Source organism: Formica exsecta, unplaced genomic scaffold (assembly GCF_003651465.1).
Source record: "Formica exsecta isolate Colony F162 unplaced genomic scaffold, ASM365146v1 scaffold69, whole genome shotgun sequence".
Classification (NCBI taxonomy): Eukaryota; Metazoa; Arthropoda; class Insecta; order Hymenoptera; family Formicidae; genus Formica; species Formica exsecta.
This window is the reverse complement of record NW_021853455.1, coordinates 65,665-90,508: the sequence shown is the minus strand read 5'-3', so window position 1 is coordinate 90,508 and position 24,844 is coordinate 65,665. Positions and strand designations below refer to the sequence as shown.

At 32.0% G+C, this 24,844-nt stretch overlaps 1 protein-coding gene across 1 annotated transcript; it reads left to right on the top strand.

Annotated features, from left to right (window-relative positions):
- The first annotated feature begins 75 nt into the window (after positions 1 to 75).
- Positions 76 to 22,632, top strand: LOC115243108 (dynein heavy chain 8, axonemal-like). Its single transcript, XM_029819805.1, is given in 64 exon segments — positions 76 to 204; positions 541 to 763; positions 901 to 1,052; positions 1,285 to 1,483; positions 1,581 to 1,744; positions 1,814 to 1,990; positions 2,212 to 2,433; positions 2,652 to 2,753; positions 2,857 to 3,007; positions 3,199 to 3,367; positions 3,451 to 3,635; positions 4,535 to 4,939; positions 5,021 to 5,180; positions 5,291 to 5,502; positions 5,742 to 5,866; positions 5,958 to 6,138; positions 6,312 to 6,649; positions 6,773 to 6,936; positions 7,112 to 7,366; positions 7,453 to 7,693; positions 7,796 to 7,995; positions 8,085 to 8,256; positions 8,329 to 8,474; positions 8,555 to 8,693; positions 8,851 to 9,081; positions 9,210 to 9,379; positions 9,502 to 9,722; positions 9,808 to 10,093; positions 10,339 to 10,477; positions 10,644 to 10,864; positions 10,953 to 11,136; positions 11,315 to 11,455; positions 11,551 to 11,898; positions 11,978 to 12,167; positions 12,485 to 12,630; positions 12,724 to 12,922; positions 13,027 to 13,145; positions 13,262 to 13,598; positions 13,674 to 13,936; positions 13,938 to 14,031; positions 14,371 to 14,675; positions 14,791 to 15,017; positions 15,479 to 15,701; positions 15,794 to 15,970; positions 16,059 to 16,226; positions 16,368 to 16,583; positions 16,813 to 16,950; positions 17,025 to 17,321; positions 17,391 to 17,546; positions 17,620 to 17,775; positions 17,841 to 17,976; positions 18,088 to 18,239; positions 18,329 to 18,582; positions 19,309 to 19,737; positions 19,869 to 20,145; positions 20,221 to 20,407; positions 20,511 to 20,772; positions 20,864 to 21,103; positions 21,208 to 21,375; positions 21,503 to 21,644; positions 21,722 to 21,911; positions 21,995 to 22,113; positions 22,192 to 22,353; positions 22,435 to 22,632. Coding segments are annotated over 64 exon segments (12,807 nt in total). The 3' UTR covers positions 22,561 to 22,632.
- Positions 22,633 to 24,844: the final 2,212 nt, after the last annotated feature.

The window sequence follows — 24,844 nt, the reverse complement described above, 5'->3', positions numbered from 1 at the left end:
TTATATTTTTCTTCCAGCTTCTTCAAAGTCTTTTACTAATCATCGTAATATTTACAATTTCTTTTTCTTATAATAATGGCAAATACGTATCCCATATCGCGAGATTACACGAAACCGGCTATCGATCAACGAATCGCTCAATTAGTGAAAAGAAGAATTGGCGCACGGGAAGATTTGCCCACGGAAAGTACAAAGGAGCGACTCGTAAGTTTGCGGGTTTAATATTTTTTTTAAATAGTCTCAATATATTTATATCGTACATATTTTTTCCTCAAATATTATTACAGTATTTAATAATGTAACCACAAACATAAAATATTTGAAAAATGCTTGTTTAAAAATTTATTAAATACCGAAATAATCAAAAGAATAAATATAAAGCAATAGATAATAAATAAATAAACATATAAAATAAATATATAAATATATAAAAGAAAAATTTATTTACATTAACAGCATTTAAAATCTTTTTGCTAAAATGTTATGTGATTGTTAGAAAAGTCTGTTTTCCAGTATACGTAAATCTTTTTATTTTTTTAGGCAAAATTTAAGGAGATTCGTAACGCCAGGCAAGGATTATTAACAGTTACACATCGACACGTCTTGGAAACAGCGGCATATATTTTGAATACAGATGCTGAAGTGCTGGAAGAAGGAATTCTCGACAAAGATGACTACGTAAACGTATTTAGCAGTTTCTTCGCCGAGGGTGGAAAACAAGCTATTATTGTTTATTTTCAATCTATGAATCCTCCGGCATTCGGTACAAAACAATCATTGTATTTAATACAACATTGATAGCGATTATTGTATTTAATATATGTTATTTAATATGACATTAACGGCGATAATTACGCTGTTCTATATTATACCGTGGTATATATGAGACTTATCACACAGAATCTGGGCGATGGATCCCTCAATTCAGCAAAGAACAGCAAGTTATACGTTGCTGCATAACAGATGGTACTACTGAAGAATTTTCGGGCAAATGTGTCATAGTTTATCGATTAAAATCAAATCTTGAATTTGGAATCAAGCAGTTACTTGACGTAAGTATCTCGGTTAAAAGCTAATGCTTTCATCGTAAACTCTGTTGAATTTACATTGTATATTTTGATTGATAGCGCAATATATGTATTCATAAAATATAAAATTTTAATTCGCTTTCACATTTGTACATGAGATTGTAATCAGTTTCACAGAGCAATGTATGTATATCTTTTCTTTTTCTTAGGGTTTTTTCCAAAATTTTTCATGCTCTTTATTTTATTCTCTACATAGGAAACGTATTACGCCTATGCCGAAATAGATCATACATCACACAGTGCACTGGCAGGTATATCTGATTTAATTTCGCGTTTACATGGACGAACGTTAATTGCTAATATGCAATGGGGAGAATTGTCGAGAAGCGAAACTGGCGAAAAGATAAAGGACGATTTTATAGGCGATTTTCGAGATTTTTGTGAATTTCTTAATAGTAAGTAACTTATGATTTGCATTTATTCAATTATCGTAATTATCAATGTATCTCTTCTAGATATATGAGATAATCCTTGTTTTCTTTCTTTCTATAGTGACAAAGATAGATTTGGAAAATATTATATGCTTTCAAATTAATTGGGATCTTTATCAAAAATGTTTGGCGCACCCTGAAAATATTAGAGAGAACATTTGTAAATTGGATGTTATTGAAGCAGCAGAGGCTGATGTTAAAATATGGAAAAAATTGATGGAACGGGTGCGTGATTTTTTACCGATCGTGTCTGTTAATAAAATTTTGCAACTTTTTTAAAATGATTTTGCATAGGCCATTGTCGAGAGTCAACAATTGCGTAGGGAAACTGAAACTGTAGGACCATCCGCGGAACTTGCTTATTGGAGAAGATTGTTTGCTCAATTTTCATCGATAATAAATCACATAAAGTCTCCTTATACTCAATCATTTATACAATTATTAACGGAAGCAAAGTCAAAACTTATTAAGGTATAAATCCGTAATACATATTGAACTAAATGTTGTACATTACATATAAAATAAAAATATTGTTGGATTAATAAGTAAAAAAAAATGAATAAATATTTACAAGTATTTAAAAAAATCAAATGTTAAGAATTGTTAAGAAAGAAAAATAATTAATAAATTATAAATATATAATAGTAATGTATACATATCATTAATTTTAACTGATTATATTTTATATATAGAAATGGAAGATATTAGAAGATCATGTAACAAAGATCCATATTCTATCACAAGATAACGTAAAATATTTATACGCCTTAGAAAAATTTACACAGCCGTTGTACAGATTAGATCCAACGAAAATAGGAGATCATTTACCCGCTCTCATGTATGCAATAAGAATGATTTATACTACTTCACGATTTTTTAATACGAGAAAGATGGTAACCGCAGTATATGTAAAGGTATTTTCCTGTAAAATCAATAATGAAATAATATTTAAATTACTTTTTGAGTATATTAATTGCAAAAAATTAATTAAAACTTTACTTAATTTTTAATCATCAAATTATTTTTTAAAGATTACCATAATAGAAAAGAATTATAATTATATTATAATCAAGTATATCATAAGTTATTTATTTTTTATTACATTGCGTTAATTTGTATAATCTTTATTCAGATAACAAACCAAATGATATTAGCATGTAAAGCATATTTGACGGAGAATGGAAAACTGAGCATTTGGAATGAGTCGAAACATATTATGATATCTAAGATAAAGGTGATAATCAAACAAAAATGTATAAAATTAATGTCTTCTATTCTTTTTTTTAAAATTAATCTTACAATTAAAACAATAAAATCAGTGTAATATCGTTATACAGGATTGTATTAAGCTATGTGAGGTATATCATAAGTGTTACTATGATATGTGCAAAAAGGTCGAAGAATCCTCAGACGAAAAGCCTTTTGAGGTATCCGAAATGTATGTTTTTGGAAAGTTTGGCACTTTTAAGACGAGAATAATAAAAGTGAGTAAGTAATAAATAAAAGTAAAAGTAAGTCGTAATATCTATGCATAATCACGTTATTATAGTAACTTTTATTTGCGATAACATAGATCATGGATATTCTTGAAACAACACGAATGTACTCCATTCTGCATAGTTCGACCATCGAAGGAATTGACACATACGCGCAAAAATATACAAATTATTTTAAAAAAGTTTCCTCGCGAAAATATGATCCTTTGGATCACAGAAAACCATATTTTGATTCTGATTACGATGAATTTAAAAAGAGCGTAGCGGAGATGGATATGGAGCTTAGAACGTTCTTTTATAATCGTGTTTCTCTTCTACCAAATATAACACAGAGCTTAGAATTGATAGCTAGGTAGTATATGTGTAAACTTTTTTTTATATTATCTGATCACACGTAAGAATATATTATATAATCCATTATATGCTCTCTTTCAGATTTCAAAAATTAAATCTCAAGCAACTGAGAATTGATAGAAAGTGTTTAGAACTCGTCGCAATGTACGAAAGAGAGATTGAGGATATTCGCGATAGATATAATGAAGATAGATCTGATCCACCTATATCAAAGAATATTCCGCCTATCGCCGGTAGAATCCTATGGATTCGGCAATTGTATAAACGTATTGAGATTCCTATGAATATGTTTAGATCGCACCAGAGAGTAATTATATATGATTCTATGCAGAAGTGTGTTAAAATATATAATGCACTCGTCGGTGCGTTTATTCATTACGAGTTAATATATCACAAAGCGTGGTATGATTCGGCTAACATTGTAAGTTTAATATTATTACTTAAGTTAATTAGGATGCTAGTCAAAAATTCCTAAATTATGTGCAATCTGGAATTTTAGATAAATGTATCTTTTTTGTATTTTCTTTAGGGAGAAATAGATTTAATCGATATAATATTTTTCTAATTTAAATTTACATAAAAAAATGTAAAATACGCTATGGATGTAAAAATTAGAATAAGTAAACTTTTAAAGATAACAAAATTTAAGAATTGCTCATATTTGTATATATACATATATATTATTATTGTTTTAAAATGTAAATTCTCAGAGATATAATTAAGGGATATAATAATGTTACATTAATACAATTTTTAATTGTGCTAGGTTCGTCTTGCATTATCATCACCTATGTTTGTGCGTCATCCAAAAACAAATAAGTACTGTTTAAATTTCGATTCTTACATATATGAAGTGATACGGGAATCGGAACATATGTCTAAATTTGGATTAGAAGTACCAGATTTTATACAAATTTTAATCTTTTGCAAAGAAAATATATTTTTATCCTACGAGAGAGTGAAAAAATTGCTTCAGAGAAATGATTCCCTTAGGTATATAAATTTACTTCATAATTATTGATCTAAGTTTTCTTTGTGTATATATATATATATATTTATGTATTCATTATTTGTGCGCGCAGATGCTCCATCCCGATCATATTTTTAAATTTAATGAAGTTTGCACTCGTCAACCTCGAAATTGCTTTTTATCCTTGTCTGTCAGTAATTACGTGGTCCTCGTTAAAAATCTCTAAAGTATGCGCTAAAATAGAGGAAACGATTCAGAATGCAGAGATATTTTTGAAGGAAGTAACAGATATGAAAGAAGCGAGAGTGGATGAAGTATTTGAGTCTATTGAGGAAACAATATTACTTCAATTAGATGGGCAACCGAAAAGTCCAGAACAATTTTTAGCCGATAACATAGCTTTCCGAGATAAAATAGCAATTGACTTGGAGGTAAAATCTTCAGCAGCGGAAAAAGCTGTTTTCACGATTATTAATAAATTTATGGATCTTGTAACTGATCCTACCGTGCAAGATATTAAATATGAGTGGATGGATCCCGAAAAAATTCAAAGACAAGCGGGATCCGAGAACAAATTGATACAGGGACCTTTCGAACCTGGTATTATATTTTTTCAGAGTATAATTATGATGTTGCGTATCATTCTATGTTACAATTAAGAAACGATTTAATCAAATATAGGCTTTGGTCATATCGAAAGAACGAATAAAGTTAAAATAAATCAAGTGCATAATGATTGCATGGAACTCTTTGCACATTTCAATAATAAATTGGTAGAAGCTTTAGTAAAGTGTACAAAGAATTCTTTAGATTTATTAAAACAAAAAGCGACCATTATGAGGTAATACACACATTTTTATACATACTTATATTTATCTCATTATACTATATTTATATTTTGTAGTTTTATATTGATGATAAAATCGTCAATTTATATGAATTATACTTTAGCGTGTTAGTTGAAGATCTTGAAATAGATGAGCAAGAAACTCCGATTATGATGACATATTTTGTTTTACAAATACCGAATATTATAATCATCCCATCGATAGAAGAATTACAAAACTACTTTGGTAAAGTTATAACGAATATTGTAGAAACGCATAAGAAAGTGTTCATGTGGGGACAACAATATTCTACAAATATGCAGGCTAAAGCGCTTGGTAAGGTAAATTATAATATTATGTGAAATATTAAAATTAAATGTTAATAATAAATATATGTGACAAATATATTATTAAAAGAAGAGAGAGAGAAAAATATCGGTACATTTTTTATCAATATATTAATATACAAAGTTTTTTAAATAAATCTTTCTATTATCTACTGATAAAGAAAGTAGATATTTATGTAACGTATCTTTGATTATTTATATTCATTGTAATTTTTGTATCTTAAGCAGATAAAGAAGATCTGTTCAATACCTATTTTCAAAGCGTATCAGATCATAAAGAGATAATACGGAGCTCAATGAGTCTACAAGGTTTAATATTAATGTTGAGAGATGATGTCTCCAAAGTTGGCAATGTATGGAAATTTAATATAATGTGTAACTCGGTTACATTTATAGCAGTACATAAATGATAATTTGTATTAAATATAATTATTTGTTTTTTAGTCATATTTGCGATATTCTTACATATGGGCAGAGAATAGAAATGAGATAATACAAGCGTTTGTTGATTCCAAACCTTTTATACAAGAAATCAAAGAGAAATTTATGGAATATGAAGATTTAATGACAGAAATCCAGAATTTACCTGATCGGCACATACTTGGTCCTCTTCAAATCAATACAAGTATGTAAAAGTATGTGAAAGTAATATTGCTAGAAATGTTACCTTTTTAGCAAACATATTTTAAGTACGCTCATCTCATTAAAAAATAATAATAATTATTATTAATATTAATATTCAACTTAAATATATTAAAGAAATTGTTTTCGAGATTTCTGTAAATAGTTATTTTACAGATAAATTGAAATTAGCATTCTTTGTTGAAGCAAGTGCGTGGAAGAGATCGTTGGGTATTATTTTATCAAATAGCTACAAAAAAAAATTGCAAACTATAACAGACTATATTTCTGAAAAGAACAAAGTTCTCTCCAGGAATATTAAAGATTTAGAAGATGTTAGAGTTGCAATGAAATGCTTGGGAGAAGTACGAGACGACTTTATATTATTAGACATGGAATTGATTCTAATTGAAGAGACTTACACATTGATGGCAAAATTTAACATAGATATATTGAAGGAAGATCAAGATATAGTAGACGGATTGAGATATAATTTTAGCACCATGCTTAATATGGTATTAATTTGTTGCTTTTACTTAATTCTATTCGGTATATTTTCGTATACTTAATGTCGCTTACATTAATAAAAACTATGTTTTAAAATTACGCGAATATGAATAATATCCATATTTTTGTAGGCGAAACAAGTTCAAGCAATTATATGCGAGATGCAAGAGCCATTGAGAAAAGAACTCATTAATGGAGTTGTAGTTCTTAAAGAGAAAGTGACGCAATTTGACATAGATTTTGAAATTAATGGCCCGATGGTTGAAGGAATACCTGCAAAAGAAGCCAGCGAACGGTATGATGTTTCACGATTATTTAATTTTATTAATTTGTATAAATATACTGAGAAATTAGTCTATATATCGATATTAAGAAAAGGTTCAATTCTAATAAAAAAATACTTTTTAAAAAATGTGTAAAGCAATATGTTGATAACAATATTTCATTTTTTGTCTATTACCGATTTCAAGACTTATCCTGTTCCAAGTACGCTTTGAAGAATTATGGGAAAGATATGAAACCTATAGCAGTGGTGAAAGCTTATTCGGTATAGAAGTAACGGAATATCCAGCTCTGCAACAGAGAAAAAGAGAGATTAATTTATTGCAAAAGTTGTATACGTTGTACTTACAAGTTATGCGTACTATTGACAGCTACTATGATATTCCGTGGTCTGAAATTGATATCGAGGAAATTGAAACTGAATTGGCCGAGTTCCAAAACAAGTAAGGGTTATTTTATTTATAATAAAATTTAATTATATAAACTTATATAAAATTCTTGTAATAAAATACTACAATATTATTTTTAGATGTCGAAGATTACCGAAAGCTATGAGAGAATGGCCCGCATATATTGACCTAAAAAAGAAGATCGATGATTTCAACGAAATGTGTCCATTATTAGAGATGATGGCTAATAAAGCTATGAAAGACAGACATTGGGAGAAATTATCGAAGTTGTGTCATTATTTTTTTGATGTGGAATCTGAAACTTTCACCTTGGCAAACGTTATGCAAGCACCATTGCTAATATACAAAGATGATGTGGAGGTATATCTAAATAAATAGTTCTTGCAAAATTCAATAACTGTTAATTATTGTTTAAATTATATTTTTTCTACAAAGTATAAATGGCATATTCGAACATTATAGGACATATGCATTAGTGCAGTAAAGGAACAAGATATCGAATTTAAATTGAAGCAGATAATTGCAGATTGGGCGATTGTGAATCTGCAATTTGCCAGCTTCAAACAAAGAGGCGAATTAATGCTAAAAGGTATCGAAACGGCTGAAATAATAGCACAGCTTGAAGACAGTTTAATGATTATAAGTTCCTTGCTGGCAAATCGGTATAATAAATATATATTTAAAACTAAAATAATATTTGTGTGGTTTAATATAATACACATTCTCTATATATTGATTGAATGTTATGCAGTTACAACGCACCGTTTAAGAAAGAGATTCAGTTATGGCAGACTAAGCTTAGCAATACGTCAGAAATATTGGCGAAATGGTTAACGGTGCAGAATCTATGGGCTTATCTAGAAGCAGTATTTATCGGCGGTGATATATCAAAGCAACTGCCTACTGAAGCGAAGCGTTTTAATGTAAAAAAGATTACGAGAAGATCGCGATTTTATCAATGAAGAATAATCTAAACATTTATTATTATTATTTAGGCCATTGATAAATCTTGGGTCAAGCTTATGCTTCGTGCTCATGAGAAATTGAACGCGGTGGAAACATGTACTGGAGATGAAACCATGAGCCAGTTTTTACCTCATTTATTAGAACAACTAGAATCGTGCCAAAAATCTCTTAGCGGGTACACATATTATTAGCAAAATAAAATAATTATACTTAGATTAAATTGTCAAATTTAATCAACAAATTTTACTAATATAGCTATCTAGAGACGAAACGAGTTATTTTCCCGAGATTCTGCTTTATATCTGATCCTACCTTGTTGGAGATACTTGGACAAGCAGCGGACTGTCACACAATACAGAATTATCTTGACGGATTTTTCGATAATATAGCAAAGGTAATAAGATAAAATCTAACGCATCGACAAAATAAAATAATTACGAGATACAACAATCTTGCCGTATACTTTGCAAAAATAATTTTTATCGTCCCTGTAGTCTTATATGATATGTATAGAAAGCTTGTACAGAAAGTTTATTATATTTTATATATAGCTAAAGTTTTCCGAAAAGGAATATGAAAAGATTGTAGCAATGTATTCGCGGGAAAATGAAGAAATAGTGTTAGAAAAGGAAGTCGCATGTACAGGAGGCGTGGAGAATTGGCTAAATACCTTCTTAACGGTCCATCAACAATCCGTTGGCGTCGTAATTTCGTTAGGATTGCAGTCATTTTATGTGCCTGAATTTGATATCTTGTCGTTAATAGAAAACTCTGTTTTACAAGTAAGATGATGTGTATACAAATATATCACACATATACAATAATTAGAACAAAGATTATATTATGTACATAATTAAAATAAAAATTCGGATTTAATATGTAATTTTATTTACATTTTTATTTTCTGTAGGTGGGTTTATTAGCGTTACAAGTTTTGTGGACGCGCGATTCCGAAATAGCAGTCACAACAGCCAAACGTGACAGGACGATAATGAAAAGAACCAATCAATGGTTTCTAGATTTGTTAAACAGTCTTATAGAAATAACAGTTAAGGATCTTACCAAATATTCTAGAGCAAAATACGAATGTTTAATAACAATACATGTGCATCAAAGGTATCGCTTTTGAATATTTGTTTCTATTGCGATAATTACAACGTAATAATGATCGTTAAATTTAAATCGGGAAATAAATCTTTCAGAGACATATTTGACGATCTGTGTCGTCTCAGAATTCGGAATATACATGATTTCGAATGGTTAAAACAATGTCGATTCTACTACAACGACGAATCAGAGGATGTCACAATCAGAATAACCGATGTGGAATTTATTTATCAAAATGAATTTTTGGGTTGCACAGATCGTCTCGCAATTACGCCGCTTACAGACAGATGTTACATAACGCTAGCGCAGGCTGTGGGTATGATACGTGAAAAGTGTGGTGGCATTTACAATGTTATTTATGTTCCGTCATTTATTATCATCCCTACAAATATTTCTCTTAGGAATGAATTTCGGTGGAGCCCCCGCGGGCCCTGCTGGCACGGGTAAAACAGAAACAACGAAAGACATGGGGAAAGCGCTAGGAAAATACGTTGTTGTATTTAATTGCTCCGATCAAATGGATTTTCGAGGTTTAGGCAGGATATTTAAGGGACTGGCGCAATCCGGTAGCTGGGGATGCTTTGACGAATTTAATCGAATTGATCTACCAGTATTATCCGTTGCCGCACAACAAATAGCAATCGTGCTTAATGCGCGAAAAGAACGAAAAATGAGTTTCTTGTTTAGGTACACAAACAATTTTACAAACACACAGTTATTTATCATGTCAAATTATTTTTATTATTTCGTGTTAAAAGATTTAAAAAATGTATATCTTCGTATAATGTTCTATCATTTCTTTTTAATTTGCTCATTTTAATTGTAAGTTATTCAATCGTTAATATATATTTCAATTTACTGTGAATAGCATTTGTATTTTTAAATTATAAACGACGTGACGTTTCTAGTAAACTGATAAGCTTCATTTGCAGCGATGGCGAAACGTATAAACTCAACTACGAATTTGGAATATTTATTACCATGAATCCCGGATATGCTGGTCGACAAGAATTACCGGAAAATTTGAAAATACAGTTCAGAAGCGTGGCTATGATGGTTCCTGACAGACAAGTACAATGCAATTATTATTGTTGTCTTCCATTTCTGTACATTATATCATTACAAAGCTACACTTCCAGATGTAGAGAGAAACCGGATTTATAATTCATAAAACTTGCATAAAACTTAAAATATAATAGCTACATTGCGTGAATTTAATTTAATTTTGTTTGCACAGATCATAATGCGAGTGAAACTTGCAGCATGCGGCTTCAAAGAGAACATAGTATTATCGCGGAAATTTTTCACGTTGTATAAATTATGCGAGGAGCAGCTCAGCAAGCAAGTGCATTATGATTTTGGATTAAGAAACATTTTATCGTGTTTACGGACGCTTGGTGCTCAAAAACGCGCGCATCCCACCGATTCCGAGGAGACCACACTTATGAGAGTATTACGGTACGAAAGCACATAACAATTGTTATAATATTGAGAAATTGTTCGAGTACAGAAAGAGGTGACGTACTTCTGCGTTAATTTTTTTTAGCGATATGAATCTATCTAAATTGGTGGATGAAGATGAGTCTCTTTTCATGTCGCTTATTGAGGACATGTTTCCGGGTATTAAGCTAACAGTACAAACGTATAAAGAATTACAGAAAGCGATTGCTAATGCTACAGTTGCCCTTGGCATAATGAATCATAGCGAATGGAATTTAAAAACTGTACAGGTATATCTGATATTTGTAACATATGTGTATGATATTATCTCACATATATTTAATCTTTCCGAAAGAAAATAAAATTTCTTTTTAACTGCTTTCAAATGTGGGATGAATATGCAAAATTAACATAAATTATATTATCATTGAAGAAAGATAATGGCAATAATGTTGTCCATTTCTATAGCTATACGAAACATCGCTCGTACGCCACGGTTTGATGGTTTTGGGACCAACGGGATCTGGTAAAACGCGATGCATGTTGGCGCTGATGAGAGCTCTAACAGAGATGGGTATACCACATAAGGAAATTAGAATGAATCCAAAAGTTGGTATTTGTTAACTAAATACGTCTTCATTGTATCAAACATTTCAACATAGAAATAATTTTTCTTTGAGTTAATACAAAAAAAATATTGATAGGCGATAACTGCATCTCAAATGTTTGGAAAACTCGATGTTGCAACGAACGATTGGACGGATGGTATATTTTCTACTATATGGCGAAAATCTATGCAAACGAAAAAAACAGAGAATTTATGGATTGTATTGGACGGTCCTGTCGATACAGTATGGATTGAAAATTTAAATTCCGTTCTGGATGACAATAAAACGTTGACATTAGCAAATGGAGATCGCATTATTATGGCAGCGAATACGAAATTAGTGTTCGAACCTGACAATGTGGATAACGCGTCTCCGGCGACCATATCGCGCATGGGAATGGTCTTTGTTAGTGCTTCTGTGCTAAAATGGAATTCAATTTTAGAGGTAATATGGATCCGCAGTTCTCGTCATAGCGATATTTCACACGCGGAGACCCATTTTGATGTTGCAATACTTTTTATAGGGTTGGCTCAAAAAATGTTCCACCAATGAAGCTGAAGTGTTACGAATGTTGTTTCATAAAATATACGGCGATGCGCATACGTTCGTTCAAACAAAGCTTCATGCAGAAATGACGCTCTTAGAAGCGCTTTATATACGGCAATGTATTGACCTATTGGAAGGTTTGAATATCGGAAATTCTGATCCAACCAGTAAATATGTGATATTCTTTTCTGTATTCAAATATTTATTTACTAGAAATGGCTATACAATATCAGCATTATAAACAGCAAACACTTTATCAGACCGTATTTGTCTCGTTTTTTTTCTTTACGCATCCTCTCCCATGCATCTTTGCAATTTTATAATATTCTCTTATTTTTTAACCTTAGTTTTTAGTTTGTTAGTATTTCTAATAATAAAACGTATAATCTACGCAGTAACAACAGATTAAGATCAGCTAGGATTTATAGTTGGCTTCTAATACTTAAATACTTATCGAATACTTAATTAAAATTATAATTTACAGAAATATTGCCTCAACATCATATCGAAAAACTCTTTCTGTTCTCTCTCATGTGGAGCCTTGGTGCTGTATTAGAACTTGGTGGGCGACTCGCATTACAAGAGTATCTTGTAAATCATGAATCAAATTGTAACTGGCCAAGTTATACAGTTCGTATAATATATAATTTTATGACCCATTATTTAATTTGCTGAAATAATGTAGCATTCTTGATCTCTTTACGATCTATATATTTTTGATAGGAAGATGAAACTATTTTTGAGTACCTAGTATCAGACGACGGAAAATGGATACATTGGAGTAAAATGGTGTCAGAATTCAAATATCCTCCAGATCGTGTCTTGGAATACCACACTATTCTTGTGCCTAACGTCGATAATACAAGAACGTTATATCTAATCGATATCATAGCAAAGCAGGGAAAAGCAGTACTCTTGATAGGTAAATGAATTAGTATATTTTCGATAATTTTAGCTCAAGTAAATGTGAATCATTATATCTTAATATTGATTGTATGTGCATAAAATGAATTAATTGCATAATAGGCGAAGAGGGTACTGCGAAAAGCGTAATGATGAAAAGCTACATGTCTAAGCATGATCCTGAATATCATTTGAATAAATTTTTTAACTTTTCTTCAGCATCTACGCCAAACATGGTTCAGGTAACAACTCTGAGTGTAAATAAATTTTAAACACTTTAAATTCAAGTTTTTAAAATTTATACCCACGATTATATTTTAAATTATTTTATTTAAATTAAAAAACGTTTTTTTTTCAGCGCATATTTGAGAGTTACGTTGAAAAACGAGTGGGTACTACTTACGGTCCCCCTGGTGGACGTAAAATGAGCATTTTTATCGACGACATAAATATGCCGGTCATAAACGAATGGGGCGATCAAATTACAAACGAGGTTGTCCGTCAGTTAATGGAATACAAAGGATTTTATTCCCTGGATAAACCGGGTGACTTTTGCACTATGCAAGATATTATGTTACTTGCCGCGATGCATCATCCGGGTGGAGGACGAAACGATATCCCACCGCGATTAAAACGGCAATTCAATATTTTTAATTGCACATTACCGTCCAATAAATCTATGGATACAATTTTCAGTAAGGAAATGTTCAGTAACGAAACACGATAAAAACGTGATAATTTATTCAAGTAAATTTGTAACAATTGTGTAGGCGTTATCGGCCAAGGCTACTTTTGTATCACGAGATTCTCTGAAATCAGTCACAATTTCTTGCCGAAGCTTGTACCATTGACACGAATACTATGGCAGCAAACCAAAGCGAAAATGTTACCGACTCCAGCAAAATTCCATTATGTTTTTAACTTGCGTGATTTGTCCCGTATTTGGGGGGGATTACTTAGAATAGAAAGAGCTGAATGCGAATCTATAACGACGCTGCTGAAATTGTGGGAGCACGAATGCATACGCGTGATACGACGCTCTAGTGCATTTGATACGAATATCGAGAATACTTGGAGTTCCCAGAGGTAATGCATTGCTAGTGGGTATCGGAGGCTCCGGCAAGCAGAGTCTGACGCGACTGGCGTCCTTTATTGCGGGATTTAACTTCTTTCAAATAACGTTATCTAGGCAAGTATTAAAATTTTATTAAACATTTAATTGTAGAAATCGCGAAAATGGAAAATAATTACGAGAAATATTCAAGATTGTTCAAATATTCAATATAAAATTCAAGTAAATTTTGGTTTTATTTTTGAAATATATTGAAATCTTTACTTTGTATATGTATATATGTTTATAAAAATATTGCGCAAATATTTTTAATACTGATTCTGAATACAATATACGAGTGAAAATGTATGAAAAATAATATGTGTAATTATATAATTTTAGGATTTATAATGTAGGTAGTTTGATGGACGATTTACGAAAGTTATATCGCACCGCTGGTATTGGTAGCAAAGGCCTCACATTTATTTTTACCGACAATGAAATAAAAGATGAAGCATTTTTAGAATATATAAATAATATGCTAAGCGTCGGCGAAGTGGCCAATCTTTTCCCAAAGGACGAGTTAGATGACATTTTGACAATTGTCACGCCGCTAATGAAGAAGGACGATCCTCGACGACCGCCGACACAAGACAATCTTTATGATTATTTTATATCGCGAGCAAGAAATAATTTACATATTGTTTTATGCTTTTCACCAGTAAGCTCCTTTACTGTCACTTTTAAAGAGATTCTATTTGATTTCGGCTTGCTAAATAGAGTTAATTAAGTTAATTAAAGTTAATTAAATTGATTAAGTTGAATTATTTATACAGGTTGGTGGAAAGTTTAGATCTCGAGCGTTAAAATTTCCTGGCCTTATATCTGGTTGCACAATAAATTGGTTCTTAAGATGGCCAAGGGACGCACTATACGCAGTCGGTGAACATTTCTTAGACAAATATAAAGTCATATGTAGCCCAGAAGTAAAGCAACAATTAATGCAAGTTGTAGGTGATGTTCAAGATGACGTAAGCGACACATGTACAGAATATTTTGACAGGTACTTTATCTTCCTTTTATTTCAGCATTTGTGTATGAAAATATAATTGAACTAATTTCATTTTAATAAACGCAGTTCTATTTGATTTCGGCTTGCTAAATAGAGTTAATTAAGTTAATTAAAGTTAATTAAATTGATTAAGTTGAATTATTTATACAGGTTGGTGGAAAGTTTAGATCTCGAGCGTTAAAATTTCCTGGCCTTATATCTGGTTGCACAATAAATTGGTTCTTAAGATGGCCAAGGGACGCACTATACGCAGTCGGTGAACATTTCTTAGACAAATATAAAGTCATATGTAGCCCAGAAGTAAAGCAACAATTAATGCAAGTTGTAGGTGATGTTCAAGATGATGTAAGCGACACATGTACAGAATATTTTGACAGGTACTTTATCTTTCTTTTATTTCAGCATTTGTGTTTGAAAATATAATTGAACTAATTTCATTTTAATAAACGCAGGTTTCGACGTCAAGTATATGTGACTCCAAAATCATTTTTAACATTTCTCGATAGTTATAAAACGCTGTATAAGCAACGTTTGGATAACATTAATACGCTTACTTCTCGTATGACTAGTGGTCTGAGCAAATTAATTGACGCTGCAGCTCAGGTTGATATATTACGGAAAGAATTGGAAAAAACTCAAGAAGAGATTGTAGCGAAAAATGTGCAAGTGGAAGTGGTAAGCACAGAAAAATTTTTTAAAAATCTCAATTTTATTATAGATTCTATAATTTTACCTTTTTATAACATGTAATAATATAACATTTTCAGATTCTCGTTACTGTGAACGAGAAAAAGAGAGAAGCTGAGAGTGTGAAAGCAAAAGTGCAAGTGTCGAAAGATGAAGCGGAAGCGATTCTACAAGTAATTGCGAAAGATAAGGCTGTAGCAGAACAAAAATTGAAAACCGCGGAGCCTGCCTTGTTAGAAGCTGAAGCTGCGTTACAGGTAATGCATTATGAGCAATAATTTATATTAATATTAAGCATCTTCGTTATAAAACAAATGTTTATTGGAAGCAATTCATCCACTTTAGACTATAAAAGCGGCAGATATCTCTACTGTTCGTAAATTGGCTAAACCGCCGTATTTAATTACACTTATAATGGACTGCGTTCTGATTCTATTTGGAAGAAAGTTAGAACCAGTCAAACCTGATTACGAACATCAATTTCTAACACCTTCATGGACAGAATCCTTAAAGGTAGATACCATGTATATTAATTTCCAATTAATATCTAATATCTCTCTCTTTATCTCTGTTAATTGGTAAAATCTCAAATTTTAAAATAAGGTAACACACGCTTTCTTATTTTAAGCCATACATTATTTGCGTTTGTTGCAGGTCATGGCTGATACTAGATTTTTGTATAATATACAAAATTTTCCAAAGGATAATATAAATGCTGAAACTGTCGATTTAATGATGCCGTATTTAAATTTCCACTTGTATACTTACGAAGCCGCGAAACAAGCCTGCGGAAACGTAGCGGGTCTCATACAGTGGACTATCTCTATGGTTGCCTTTTATGAAATAAATAAAGACGTGCTGCCTTTAAAGGTATAATGTCCCGATTAATAAACATTAATACAGTATAAAAATAGTCATTGTCAATTACTAGTTTATATAACTAAAGGAAAAACGCTTCATATTTAGATTCATGTATATAACATTTTCTCTTCTTCTTTTTCTCCAATTATCAAGTCTAAGAATGACATAAATTAAAAAATGTCAATAGAAATATATAGTTAAAAAGTATACATATAATAAGAAAAAGAAAAATTCGTAGGCAAATCTTCTTGTACAAGAAAGTAAATATGGAAAAGCCAACAGAAATTTGCTTGAGGCGGAAGAACTGCTGAAAGAAAAAGATGACGCTTTAAAAATCGTGCAAAGTGAATTTGATGCCATGATGCAGGAACGACAAGTATGATAATAGTAATAATGATATATTAAATAATAATAATATAATACATACGTGCCTTTTATATTCATTATTAGATAATTGTTGACCAAGCTGCGGCTTGTCAAGCAAAAATGGATACCGCGGCCGCTATGATTGAAGGATTATCCGGAGAAAGAGCAAGATGGACGGAGCAAGTAGCTGTATTTAAATCAGAAACAGAACGTCTTGTCGGAGATGTATTGGTACTTACCGGATTTCTTTCTTACTGCGGACCATTCAATCAAGAATTCCGAGTTCTTTTGCAGAGAAAGTGGTTTGACTTTTTACAAGATAGAAAGATCCCAATTTCTGTTACCATAAATATCGTTAACACATTGACAGATACAGCTACGGTTAGTACATGCTATAAAAAATATAATTATAATTTTACTAAATAAACAAATATTTAATTCGTTATATAGATTGGCGATTGGAGTTTGCAAGGCCTGCCGACCGATGAATTATCTGTTCAAAATGGGATAATTGTAACGAAAGCATCGAGATATCCTCTTTTAATTGATCCACAATTGCAAGGCAAAACATGGATTAAAAATAAAGAAACGGATTTTAATTTACAAGTATATAGTAAAGTAAAATGTGAAATACAATATAAGACTGGTTTGATATATAAGATTTTAATTTATTTTCCAGATAACATGGTTTACGCACAAATATTTCAGAAATCATTTAGAGGATTCTGTATCTATAGGACGACCGTTATTAATCCAAGATGTAGGGGAAGAATTAGATCCAGTGTTAGATAATTTGCTGGAAAAGAATTTTATAAAAATAGGAACTTCCTTAAAGGTAAGAAAATAGTTTTCGTACTTCTTTCTGTGTAATTTCATATTTGGTGTAATTTATTGTGACAGGTTAAATTAGGAGACAAAGAAGTGGACGTTAGCAAGGATTTTAGACTTTATATCACAACAAAGTTACCAAATCCTTCTTATACTCCCGAAATATTTGCCCGTGCATCTATAATCGATTTTACTGTTACGATGAAAGGTAAAATTACGTTACATATATTCTTGATGTAATGTTTTATAAATTTATATCTTTTAATTATAATTTTGTGTATTTAATTTTTTACGCTTGAATTGTCTTACGTCTACATAGGTCTAGAGGACCAACTTTTAGGAAGAGTTATTCTAACAGAGAAAAAGGAGTTGGAAACAGAAAGAACGCAATTGATTGCCGATGTAACCGCAAATAACAGAAAGATTAAAGAATTAGAAACGAGTCTTCTACATAGATTAGGAACTGTACAGGTATGCACTTTTTGAAGCGTTAATTAAATAATTGTGAAATATACAAATTTAATAATATAATTTTTATAATATTTTTCATGCTTCTAAAGGGCTCTTTGATAGAAGACGTTGAATTAATGTCAGTATTAAATACCACGAAGCAGACAGCGGAGGAAGTAAATGTAAAGCTGAGTATCGCAAAGGATACGGAATTAAAAATCGATACAGCACGTGAAGAATTCCGACCGATTGCAACGCGTGGTAGCGTTTTATATTTCTTGATATGTGACATGCCGCACGTCAACTGTATGTATCAAACGTCCCTCGTTCAATTCTTAGAACGATTTGATATCTCCATGGATAGGTAAATATGAATAGTTTTTGCGTAATAATCTGCAATGCGTTGCGATAGATATTTTTAATATTAATAAAAACGGTAAAACTGCATAAAAGGTAACACATCTCCGATATTATTACCATTTAAATATATCGTAGGGGAGATTCTTCTGAGTAATTCCCCGCAAGAAATTTGAGGGGGACGGCATTAGTTTAGGAGATATAACAAATTAAAGTTTTATAGTAATGCTTTTTCTATTAAACACATCTCCGATATTATTACCATTTAAATATATCGTAGGGGAGATTCTTCTGAATAATTCCCCGCAAGAAATTTGAGGGGGGCGGCATTAGTTTAGGAGATATAACAAATTAAAGTTTTATAGTAATGCTTTTTCTATTATAAAATAAGGAAAAATAAAGTTTGTTTAGGTTGTATTCGTGTAGAGCAGACGAAAAAGTGTTTGTTTACATTTACGGAATAGGTACACGATCATGGATATTTTGTCAATAATTTTTCCTAATATTACTTTATAATGCCTGAGAAAAAGCATTAAAACTGTGAACTTCAATTTGTTATATCTCCTAAACCAATCCCGTTCCCTACTTATTTCTTGCAGGGAATTACTCAGAAAAACCTCCCCTATAACATATTTAAGTGGCGATTAAATCGGAGGTGTGTTACCTTTTATGCAGTTTTATCATTAAAACAATTTTTGTTTAAGACACATTGAATCATAATTCTCTTGATTAGGTCTGAGAAGAGTCCGGTCAATCAAAGAAGGATAAATTACATTATCGAATACCTGACGTATGATATATTTAAGTACAAAGCACGCGGACTTTACGAGATACACAAATATATGTTTAGTCTGTTGATGACATTAAAAATCGATCTACAACGCGGCAGCATTACGCACGAAGAATTTCAATATTTAATTAAAGGCGGCGCAGCGTTGGACCTAAAAGCAGTCGAGCCGAAACCTTGCAAATGGATTACGGATGTGACATGGCTTAATCTCATTGCACTCTCGTCATTGCGACAATTTCAGTACATTGTATCTCAAGTACCCGCTTCCGAGAAAGTTTGGAAACATTGGTTCGACAAAGATGCACCAGAAGAGGAAATTATACCAGATGGTTATAACGTTTTGGACACGTTCCGACGATTGCTCTTAATTAGGTAATCTTCTAATATATTCTATTTAATATTATGTTTTACAAATCAAGACTGAGCAAAATATCGTAAAAGAATTATCGTATAAAATACATAAAATATTTTAATAAGTTTAAGCAAAATGTTGCGTTTTATAGAGCTTGGTGCATGGACAGAGCGTTGTCGCAATCTAGGAAATACATGGCGTCTTCCTTAGGAGCGAAATACGCAGAGCCCGTGATTACGCTTCTGGACGTGATGCATAGCGAATCAAGGCCAAACACGCCAATGATTTGTTTTTTAAGTATGGGATCGGATCCTACGCATAGTATCGAACAACTCGCGAAAAGAATGGAGATTGTTTGTAGAAGTGTATCGATGGGACAAGGTCAAGAAGTTCATGCTCGTCGACTACTGAATAGCGCAAAAACTGAGGTACATACACGGTATAGAGGAGAATTCTTTTCTTCTTCAGAGTGTTCTTTAAATATTAATTGGAATAATTTACAGGGTTTTTGGGCATTATGCCAGAATTGCCATTTAGGCTTAGAATACATGGCAGAATTGGCAAACTTTCTTTTGGAGATGGAGGCACCTCATCCGGATTTCCGCGTATGGATCACGACGGAACCGCACAAAGATTTTCCCGTTTCCTTGCTACAAATGTCTATAAAATATACGTACGAACCTCCGCAAGGTAGATATTTATTTTTACATCTTTGAATAAAAATATGTGCGTCTTATGTAAGGAAAATGATGAAAGCAGGATATATAGTCGAAATATGATTTTTCTGCATTAGGAGTACGCGCTGGTTTGTTGGCGACGTATAGCGGCATGAATCAGGAAATGCTGGATCAATGCGACGCCGCGCAATATATACCGCTCATATACACCGTATCTTTTCTGCACACGATTGTTCAGGAAAGACGGAAATTCGGTCCTCTGGGATGGAATATACCTTACGAATTTAATTTAGCAGACTGGTTGGCGTCCTGCATGTTTATAAATAATCATTTAAATGATTACGACTCGAAGCGCGGTATAAATTGGCAGATTGTGCGGTAAATGAAAATTTCATATTGTGTGTCTTTCTTTCCCTTAACGATGGTGTGTCAATATTTTTTATTCTACATGTATATTACATATTTACAGTTATATGATAGGTGAAGTGCAATACGGTGGACGTGTTACAGACGATTACGATAAAAGACTGTTAAATACTTTCGCGAAAGTATGGTTCACAGATGCGCTTTTTGCGGAAGGTTTCGATTTTTACAAGGGTTATCCTCTCTTGATATTTAAGCAAGTGAGCGATTATTTACAAGCGATAGATCCCATGAGTACCATAGATCCGCCACAAGTATATGGCTTACATCCAAATGCAGATATTACGTAAGATGTTTTTAAGAAAAGAGAAAGGAATAGATATATATACAAATAAGCAGAGTTACGTAAAGTAATTGCAAAATTATATGTGCATTGTGTGTGTATTGTAGATATCAGAGTAACACTACGCAGACTATACTAGATACGATAATATCTGTACAGCCGAAAGAAGCGGGTGCTGTTGGAGCAGAATCTCGGGAGGTGGTTGTTACAAGACAGGCAAAGGAAATGCTGGAAAAAGTTCCAGCACTATACGACATGTTTCAAGTTAAAGACAGGTTCGCGTCAATTTGTCTGTTGTTTTAAACTATTTACCATTTTTTCGAACGATTAATAAAGCAATATAACGATCTATTTTTTTGAGTCTAACAAAAATGATTAACGAATTTTTTAACATTATCGTAGATTACGCGCAATGAATCATGCTGCTCCAATGAATATTTTTTTAAAACAAGAGATTGACAGGATACAAGTAGTTATAAAATTGGTCCGCGTTACACTCAAGGATCTTTTGTTGGCTATAGAAGGTGTAATTATAATGAATGAGGTAATTTTCTTAGAGTTCTAATTATACGGTTGTTAAAATACAGTTTCGCAAAGCGAATAAATGTGAATACATTAAAGGAATTGCGAGATGCTCTCGATAATATATACGATGCGAAAATACCAAGAATCTGGAAAGCTCGATCATGGGAGTCTACTTCCTTGGGCTTCTGGTTTACGGAACTATTAGAGAGAAACCAACAGTTTTCGACTTGGCTGCAGAGTGGAAGACCGGCAAAGTTTTGGATGACTGGATTTTTCAATCCACAAGGTAAATAATATAATTTTTACGTTAAACGAATTCTTTATGTAATTTTATAAAAAATTAAGCTCGATTAAAAATTCGGTTTATAGGATTTCTAACGGCAATGAAACAGGAAATAACGCGGGCTCATAAATGGGCTTTGGATAATGTTACGCTTCATAATGAAGTTTTGCGTAATATTGCAGAGGAGATCAAGGCACCGCCACCTGTATGCAATAATAATTAGTGCAACACATATATACAACGTTTTGCGTAAAAATTAATAATGCCGATATTTGCTAAACAGGAAGGTGTTTACGTTTATGGACTATTTCTGGAAGGTGCCGGCTGGGATAGAAGAAATAGCCGTTTATGTGAATCGTCAAATAAAGTTCTTTACGTATTAATGCCAGTAATACATATTTTTGTTTTACATAATGTTCCAGATAAGAGTCCGAAATTGTATCAGGTAAATGTAAAAGTATAACTAATAGATTTTACAATGTTTAATAATATATATATTTCTCACGCAAATGTTTTTTCCCTGCAGTGTCCCGTATATAAAAAGCCTCAGAGAACTTATATATTATTAATAACTCCGCTTTGGCTGCAAACTATAAAAAGTCCTGATTCTTGGATATTACGTGGAGTCGCTCTGTTATGTGATAATAAATAATTCTATTATGAATAAAAAAACCTGTTTTTAAACTCTCATCTGTTATAGATTCCACGCATTGCGTGCGTTGAAAATTGAAAGTTGTGCGTTAGCGTGTCTTAAATAAAATATCAGATAAAATAAAAAGCAAGAAAAAAGAGTTAGGGCATATATAAAAATTATCGAGAATTAACAATGAATTAATAAATAAGTCTTATCTAGCAAACTGTGTGCATTTTGTGATAAGCGATAATTTAACGGAATCTATATTATCGATATGTCGAACCTGCATTATCGCTCAACTCGTAAAGTGGCGCATTCTGTTTTAGAGCGCGCAAACTACCTAGCGCGACGTATTTCAAACCTAATTGAATAGTGCGCGACATATTGCGAAACGAGTGCTTTGTGAAATTCATTCTTTTATATCCATCGTAATCACGCGCAAATTAATTGCGCAAACAACAATCGACGTTATAATTACTTTGTTAATGATGTAAATAACATACTTATTATATTATTTCAATATTATCTTACAATACATACGCGTTGTGAACAAGTTTTGTTTATTAGATTAAATTTCGACTTTCCATTTTCCATTATGTGCAATCTCTTGCTTTCGAAATCTTTTATCTACGTGAATGTTTATATGTTTGAACTTTAAATAAATAGCCTAGTGTATAGGTTTGAATGGTTTGCTTATTTAAACGTTGAACGAAATGTATAATCCAATGTATTTTTGTAATAAACATTCGTATTATTGTTTCAGTGTGGTAAAGAACACGGCCAGCTAGACCAGGAGTGCCATAATAATTTCTTCAAACTTTTCAATTTGCAACGCGTACGACGGAATGGTATGTCATTTCTCTTCTTTCCTGTTATACTATTTGCCATGCGTTTTAATATTTATGCACTGTGTTCAACTGTGTTTTAAGAGAAATTACATGTATTTCCTATCTTCTTATACTTACTATGAGTATGACGCAAGTTGTTTGAAATTTTCACAAATTGTTTTGTAAGAGAAACAATTTTTACTATTTGTGATTCTTTTTTCTAACGTATATGTAAAATATTAAATTTGAAACTATTACATTTTCATATTTCAAAAACGCATTATATTATTTATAATTAAGAATAACGATTTAATATCATGATTTTTTTAAAAAAAAGCCTCTCTTAAAAGAGAATTTTCCATTAGTATAAATTCTTTTTAATCGATGTTTATAATTTAAAGTATTTTGCCGAGTCAAAAGGCACTTTTGCCTTTTGTTAATTCGGCCGTTTACCTCCGCGAATAATTGCGCGCGCAAACACGTCGGGGGCCTAAATTAACGCAAAGGAAGAAAATAGCGAAACATTTTGTTCCGCAGTATCCCATTACGTTCTATGGCTTTCAACGTATCGTCGTGTTATCCGGCTGATATATCTCGTATGTCTATCCACCCTCGCGCCACCGTTAATAGCAGGCAATTTCGTGTTCCCTCGGCTAACCCGTGTAATTGAGCCAATGTGTGTTAATCAGAGGCGCCTCATTTGCCACGGGGAATAGTCCAAATTGCTTTTGTTACCTGGAATATCTTGGTGCGCGGCAATGCTCGTATTGATTTACAAAATTGATATTCTGCCTAAAATATGCAAAATGCGTGTACATACATCGTGCGATACATCGAATTACGAAATGCAACGAGTATATTGATATATCCCAAAACGGTACCACATTTCTTCGATGGAATATGTGTTTATTTTTTTTCTATTTTCTCAATACACACATTTTTTCGCGTGTAAATAAATATTATATTAATTTACAAAATATTCATTCGTACAATGAATAACATTACGTGATGAAAAACATTGCGTGATGAAAAAGCTTTGATTTTCAATATTTTTCAGTTTATTTTATGTAATACACAATAATGCTGCAAACATTCTACGCAGAGTGAACAGCTTTTGTGACATATTTTTATAACACAATTTCGGCACATACTTTTCGCGTCATCGCGTTCAGAATATTTCTGCCATTTTACGAGAATTTTAGGTTTACGTATAAAATACGTGACATATATATATTATTGAGATATGATATAATTTTTTTTTCTTTGTGATAAAATTTTAATAAAGTTTCAAAAATAATTTTTATTTAATTTATCGATTGAGAGTTATTGTGGTAATAGAGATCTACGATGCAGGCTTTAGTCCAACATAGATGCATCTAGCACGTGTGCTAGCGCCTAGTACAATAATGTACTATTGTCAAGGGATCGCATTGGTCCGAGTCAGCGCAGTTAATTTTCGATAGTACCGAATCACC